The following is a 7,402-nucleotide window of genomic DNA, read 5'->3' on the forward strand; positions in this document are numbered from 1 at the left end:
ACACCAGCCTAGTGTCATTTGAAAATGTTTCTATATATTTATTTCAATATAATGGTACAACAGACCATTATGGGGGCCTTAACATCTAGTTATGCCACTGAATTAGTGGTTCTACCATTGCTTATTGCAGTAACTACTATATTACAGATCTGACACATCTGACTATTAATGACTTTCATCTAGAACTCCATTAGCTGGAACAATGTCAGCACTTCACTAGAACAGCAACAGAGAAGTAAATAACAGTCAGCACATATACTCAGCATTAGGAAAATAATTCCTTTTAATATATAAGACTGACACTTCCTCCTTGGTTATTGCTAGGAAAGCCATTCATAGCACAACAGATGCTAAAGTCATTTATAAAAACATTTGAGGACACAGATGTCTATCCAAATATCTATTTGCAGGAAGGCCAGCAGTTTCACAGGTCCTAGATCAAATAGGATGCATTTCTGAGTAACTTTATTTGCTATTGACTAGAATACGCTAGAATATGTTAATAGAACAGCAGCTGCACAATAAAAATAACTAATGAGCAATTCAAGTCTTTTCCCAAACAAGTTGTTCATTAAACTAGAAACCAAAAACTTGCATGAGTACATGACTACATTTATTGTCACCCAGGGATCTAATCATTTAGGAAATCCAATCTGTGCCCAGCTTGCCCAAAATAACATTACTTTACTACAACATGCATTACATAAATTCTGTTTATTATTGACCCATGCACACAAGTGTCTTTGGTTTCCTAGAACACCAAAAATGTCAGAGGTGCAAATGACACAGATATTTAAACTAAACGAGACAACCACAATACAGTTCTATACGTAACATTTTTTCTGTTTGACAGATGAAGAATACATAACCAACTTCAATATTAACATTTTAAGGGGACTGGTCACCCAAAATAATTATTCCAAATCCTATTTTATCATGTTAGTCAAGCAAAATTAACTTTATTTACACTGTATAAATTATTTGAATCTTGTTTCCATCAGTCTTGGAACTGTGGACACTGTTATTAAGACAAGTCTTGCATCATCTCAGAATCTTGTTTGTGCACCAGAATGGGGGACCCAATGTCCATCCCCATGCCCTGGCTACACAATTAAATGGTTAAGAGAACTGGGGGGATGTGGGCGGAGCAGTGACATCTAGAAAGTGCTGAATGGAAAGTGAAAGTAATTGCTTGCCCAGCCTCTATGCCTAAGGCATAGAGGAGGGGCAGGCAATATTTAATTGACAGCTGGGATTTTTAAATGAGTTTACATCTATGAATGCTTTAATAAAATATAGAAATTGAATTTCACGTTTCATTTGAAAAGTATTTTTATTATAAAGATTTTAGTGTCTGGGTGACAGGTACACTTTAAAGTGGACCTGTCACCTACACATAAAAAGCTGCATAATGACCGTAGCAAATTAAACACGAAACACAAATTATTTTTATCATTAAAATATCCATACCTGTTATAAATGTGTTCAAATAGCTGAGCTGTCAATCAAATATTATCTGAGGCATAGAGGTGGGGCAGTCAATTACTTTCACTTTCTATTCAGCACTTCCTACATGTAACTGCTATCCTCACATTTTCCCTTCCCTTCTCAGGCTCTATAATCATGTAGGGCAATGTGCATGGGCATCAGATTCCCCATTTTTTTTAACACACAAGATTTTGCGATGATACACAATTAGTCTTATTAACAGTGTCAACAAAATGGCTCCTGTCTGCTTGCTGTGATTGTGTAATTCCAAGACTGAAGGAAACAAAATGTTAATATAATATATAGTGTAAGTAAAGTTTATTTTGCTCAACTAACATGATAGAAATTAAATTGGGTTTATTTCTTAGGGTGACAGGTCCCCTTTAAATCTAATGCAATTATAATTATGTTATACTGTCTTGTGGAAGGAGGACCTGATGCAAGTGCCCAAGTACAGGCTATTCAAGATTATAAACAGTGAGGAGAGAAAGGGAATTGGAGAAGTGCAGTGACATCAGAGAGGTCAGTATTTCTGTGCTGTCAGCATAGAGGTGGAGATGTCAATATAAACAACTGAGGTTCTTATAGGACCACATATTGTTGTATGTTCAGATATTGAAAAAAAAAATAATTTGTGTTTCATGCTTAAAGGGGATCTATGGTCGAAATCTATAATCTTTCCTATGCTTTGGGGAATGATTATAAGGCTATTTGTAATTGCAATGCATTATTTGTTACCGTGTGCATTCCCCCAGAATCAGCTCAGTTGACTTGTAAAGAAAACCTAATTTTTTATCCCCACTACACAGTGTTACCAAATCAGCACGATCTCCTTGCGCTCGCTGCAATGCTAGGACTAGCACCATCAGAAAAGCTATTGTTACCGAATCAGTGCGATCTCCCTGCGTGCAGACAGGCACAGTCAGAAAAAGCAGGAAGCATTGCAGCGAGCGCAAGGAGATTGCGCTGATTTGGTAAGACTGTGTAGTGGGGATAAAAAATGAGTAATGAGCTGTTATGTGCTGATTTCAGTACGGTTATTTCATTTATTGTGTTAGGCTTCCCCCTCTCTCCCGAGTCTTCCCCTCAGTTGTGTGCGGTTCTGAAAAAAAAATAACCGTCTACTGTTTAATCATTGGTGGGTGGGCGGGTTAGGCAGATGAGACGACCACAGGCAGTGAGGTTTTCTTTACAAGTAAACTGAGCTGATTTTGGGGGAATACACAGACAGTCAAGGTAACGGCTATTATAGAATCAAAACCGTAAAAAATAATGCACAGCAATTACAAATAGCCTTATAATCATTCCCCAAAGCCTAGAAAAGATTATAGATTTCGAACATAGATCCCCTTTAATTTGAAAAGAATTTTGGTAATACAAATTTTTATGACTGGTGATATGTCCTCTTTAAAGGTAAATCTTGTCCTTATTGTTCAGGACTGATGCCAATTGTTGCTATGAACTGTGTTTTTTTATCACACCTCACCCGCAGTATTGGACTGGGTCTCATAGGGCCGATCTAGAGTTAATACAAGAATGATTTGTGGTGGGGAACATAGGAACATTATGCTTTATCTAACCAGAGCACACTTCACATGAAAGCAGTTCAAGATACAGTATACAGTAGGTAGGTGCTTTATCAGCTATACCCAAGTGACTAGATACAAATCTGACCATTATAGTCAGCTCACACCAAAACCAGAAGTCAATTAACTTATTAATTTCAGCATATATGAACTGGATGTTAGTATTCAGCTTGACACTGATTCAAATCCGCCCTTATCTGAAAAAATTTAATGTAAATGTGTTCATGTGAACTGCCTGCCATATTGTCCACAGCCTTGCCCCTTGCCTATTTTGACTCTGCTAGGGGGTAATTTTTTAACTACAGTTTGCAACAAATGTAAGCCAAAGTGTCACTCCATACTAACATACTATTATTAAACCATGCAGTAATAATTTACTAACATTTGAATCTATGAATGTATTAAAGACAATGAATGCTGTGCCATTGGGGCCTGAAACAGCCTGTAATTTCCTTCTGATGTAAGATCTTGGGAAGTTGGTCAGTATGCCTAGACTGTAAAATAAATGCGTATTTATTCCACAGAAAGAGAATAAACTGAGGTTGTGTACCAAGGTCAAAGGGGAATTTTTACAACTTTACACATACTGCAGTCATTATTACATTTCAACATAACTGCAATCAAAATAACATTTAGCAATATTTTATCTTCAGCTCTGTTGCAAGTATGATACACAGTTTTATTGCATTTCACAACCATAAGGTAGGGCTCTCTAACATTGCCTAGAGATGTGGAAGTGTAGAATGCACTGTATCCTTCAGTGTGATACAGAGACATTTCCAATTCTGTCTGGGTGCAGACACATGGGGTGGATTTCGGCATTAAAATGCATACTTGAGCTTCAATGGCAAAATCAACTTAATGTGTCTGCCCCAGGTCAATGCAGTGATTCTAGAAGGTTAGTGTTGCCATACTACATTGCATTACAATGGGTTTAAGCACTCTGGCACCACATGGTGTAACTGGTCCCAAAGGTTATCTGCAGTATAGTATTCATCTTGACTCCAAATGCCTATTTATATTACCATATTTTTCCTGTGCCACCCTAGGCAGCAGACTGGATTGGATTGTGGGCACTGGCCCACAGTTGCCTATAAATAAAGAGCACCAGAAAGTATCTTTGTTGTATGAACTAAATCATGAGCAACTAGAGGGAAAGAGCAGAGAAAAGAAATTATATATATATATATATATATATATATATATATATATATATATATATATATATATATATATATATATATATTTATTTATTTATTTTCCTTTTCATCATATATGAACTAGTCTCTGCTTCTGGTACACAGAAACCACGCGCACTCTCAGGCCCTTCATAAATTAACGCTGGTGCCCAAGACCTAAGGGAGACGGCACTCCCAATGGACCAATGTAAGGAAAAAAGGCCTGGCACACGGAGCAAATTAATGTTTGACGCAATAAACATACCAGGGGTAGGACCCCGGTTTAATTTGCTACGTGTGCCAGGCCTTTTTTCCTTACACTAGTCTCTGCTTCTTCAGGTTTCTTTTGATGAAACAGCAGAAAGATCATTATCTCTTATTTCTATTGTGCTGACTATGTCTTGTAAACAACTTCTAATGTCAGTTAGTTAGTACTTTCTGAAATATTCCATGCTAAGCGTAACTATTGTTGCCAAATTGTACAAATATGCATTACTGCATGCTTTATGCATTTTCGTGACTTATCTTCAAGTCCAGACAAGGTACGTCTGGTGCAGATATATCATGTTTCACAAACGAAAAACACTGAAAGTTATGGACAGATTTGAGTATTGTGGTATGTAAACATGTGCAGACAGGGCCCCATATGTTCAAGAGACATTTAGTGATTTGTGTGAATGTTAGCGATTCCAATACTTACAATAGCTGTATATATTAATGTCACCTATAGTGTGAGTACCTACTGTTTTTTTCTCACTGGGCCTGGTGCCTAAGGACTACGGCACACTACATAAATTATACTTAATGACATTTATTGCTATTAAAATGTCTCTCCCCGTCTGCCTATAGCATATACTGTGGCCTTGCCACAAATCTGGGCCTGGGCACATATTAAAGCTCAAAATGCCGTGTGTGCCATAGATCTTATATTCCTAAGTGATACTCACCTGACATTATCAGCATCTGCCATTGGCAGAGCATTTCCCTTTAGCTGGGGATCAGTAGATCTCAAGACAATGTCAACAAACAGCTTGTCCAAATCATCCTCCTATTCATGCTTATCATTCAGATATTTATTACGTTAAAGGCAGGGATGCTTCGTCAATGAGGCGAGTTGAGGCTGTCGCCTCAGGTGGCAGCGCCCCACTAGGTACCAGGGGCAGCAAAAATGCTGCTCCTGGTACTTTAAGAGCCGAATTTCAGTTAGGCTCTCTGCGCTAGTGTACTGGCCCTCTCTGCCACCCTTGTGGACCCCAGTGGACCCCCTTAGGTGCAAAAAGGTAAACGCCTCAGGTGGCAGAGGGGCCAGGATCGCCCTTGGTTCAGTAAAAAAACTGGGTAAATAGACAGACTGTGCAAAATAAAAAATGTTTCTAATATAGTTAGTGAGACCAAAATGTAATGTATAAAGGCTGGAGTGACTGGATGCCATAATAGCCAAAACACTACTTCCTGCTTTGCAGCTCTCTTGGTTTCCACCCAACCGATTGGTTACCAGGCAGTTACCAATCAGTGACTTCAGTGGGGGCTACATGGGTCATAACTGTTACTGTTGAATCTGAGCTGAATGCTGAGGATCAATTGCAAATTTGCTGAACAGTTTTGTCCCACATTGCCCACTTCAAGTCCCTGACTAACTCAGAGTTACAGAGCTGAAAAGCATGAAGTAGAATTTTGGCTATTATGTTACACTCCAGCCTTTATACGTTACATTTTTGACTAACTAACTATATTAGAAAACATTTTTTATTTTGCACAGCCTATCTATTTAACCAGTTTTTATTTTTACACTGAACTGTTCCTTTAAGGTTACATAAGAAATAGTTGTTAAATATAGCGATATCATTTCTATAATAAATCAATATAATATGTAAGTAATATTTTCCATGGAACAGATTGCTAACAATGCTTTTGTGGATGTAGATCCTATTGGGACAATATTACTAAAAGTAGACCTCGCACTAGTAAAGTATGGGCACTCCTGGTCTATTGAGTGAGCCAGACATACAGCAAACTCATGGGTGGGTGCAGAAAGTGGTTTGGTTTTTAGGGCCTCATAAATAAGGCTGGCAGCACCCAGCAGCTGGCTGTTAGTGATCACTTTTGCACAAGCTGTAGAAAAAATACAATAGATTTAACATTCTCAACTCCTCTTGAACTGGTGGATGAGGGGTAAAATTGGTACCACAGTTGGATTATAACATGTTCCTTATACATTGCTACTAATATATGCAGTGCTGCACCACAGAGGATTGACGTTTAGTAACCTGAAGTAATGAAAATGAAAGCTGACAATATACTGATTAAAAACAAGTGTATTACATTGTGCATTGCCAGCAGTAGCTGCTACTAAACATAAAGACTAAACAGCAGCTTGGAATGAGCCGCTTGTGTGCAGCACTAGTGATGGGTTCCCTGTGAGGCTCAAAGTGCCCGCGACCCCTCCCCACTCACCTTTCCGGAAAGGCATTGCTGAGGCCTAGAGAGGTCAGTTGAAGTCAGACTAGTTTATCCTGGCTCAGGAAAGCAGCGACAGCGACTGGACAGCGAGAGGATCTGAAAGAGAGCAGGAAATTGTCATATATGGTTATATCTGTTCATCCTCTCTCGCGTCACTTCAGGGAAGGGTCTGAGACTGAATGAGGAAGTAGAGCTTGGCACGCGCTAAAGGAAAAGAAAAGCGATTAATCGCTGCCCCTCCTGTTCTTCACTCTGCGTCTGTGCGGCGGATGCTGGGAAACTAGTGGAGCAGGGAAGCCTGGTGTATGAGTGGAGTCCTGTGCACACGGCCTTATTAAACAGGGATTAATATATTTCATTTTCATGTTAGACATATTTTATATGTGTAATATCTACATATCTCACAAACGTGTTGTAATACTAAACGAGGTGTCCTGAAATAACTTTAGTATGTTATAGAAGGAGCGATTCAAAGCAACTTTTTAATTGGCTTTAGAATTACTTACCTTTTCCTTCTGACTCTTTTCAGCTGTCAAATGGGAGTCACTGACAACATCTGTCTGGCCACATGGGCAGATTCGGGGAGATTAGTCGCCAGGCAATCTGCACGTGTGGCCTGATCCTAAAGAAAACAAATGCTCTGTGAGGCTACAAACGTATACTTATTTCTTTATTTCTCATCTTTCTACA

At 38.7% G+C, this 7,402-nt stretch overlaps 1 protein-coding gene across 2 annotated transcripts in view; it reads right to left on the bottom strand.

Moving 5' to 3' along the window:
* Positions 1-6,835, bottom strand: part of pfkfb3.L (6-phosphofructo-2-kinase/fructose-2,6-biphosphatase 3 L homeolog) — a 42,181-nt gene extending 35,346 nt beyond the window's left edge. Inside the window, exon 1 of one of the 2 annotated variants that reach the window (XM_041586573.1) lies at positions 6,707-6,835. In XM_041586573.1, coding sequence (XP_041442507.1) covers positions 6,707-6,722 — 16 coding nt within the window. In that variant the 5' untranslated portion in view covers positions 6,723-6,835. The remainder of the gene's footprint in view (positions 1-6,706) is intronic. The other variant, XM_041586574.1, reaches the window with a different exon arrangement.
* Between the last annotated feature and the right edge of the window lie 567 nt (positions 6,836-7,402).

Source organism: Xenopus laevis, chromosome 3L (assembly GCF_017654675.1).
Source record: "Xenopus laevis strain J_2021 chromosome 3L, Xenopus_laevis_v10.1, whole genome shotgun sequence".
Taxonomy (NCBI): domain Eukaryota; kingdom Metazoa; phylum Chordata; class Amphibia; order Anura; family Pipidae; genus Xenopus; species Xenopus laevis.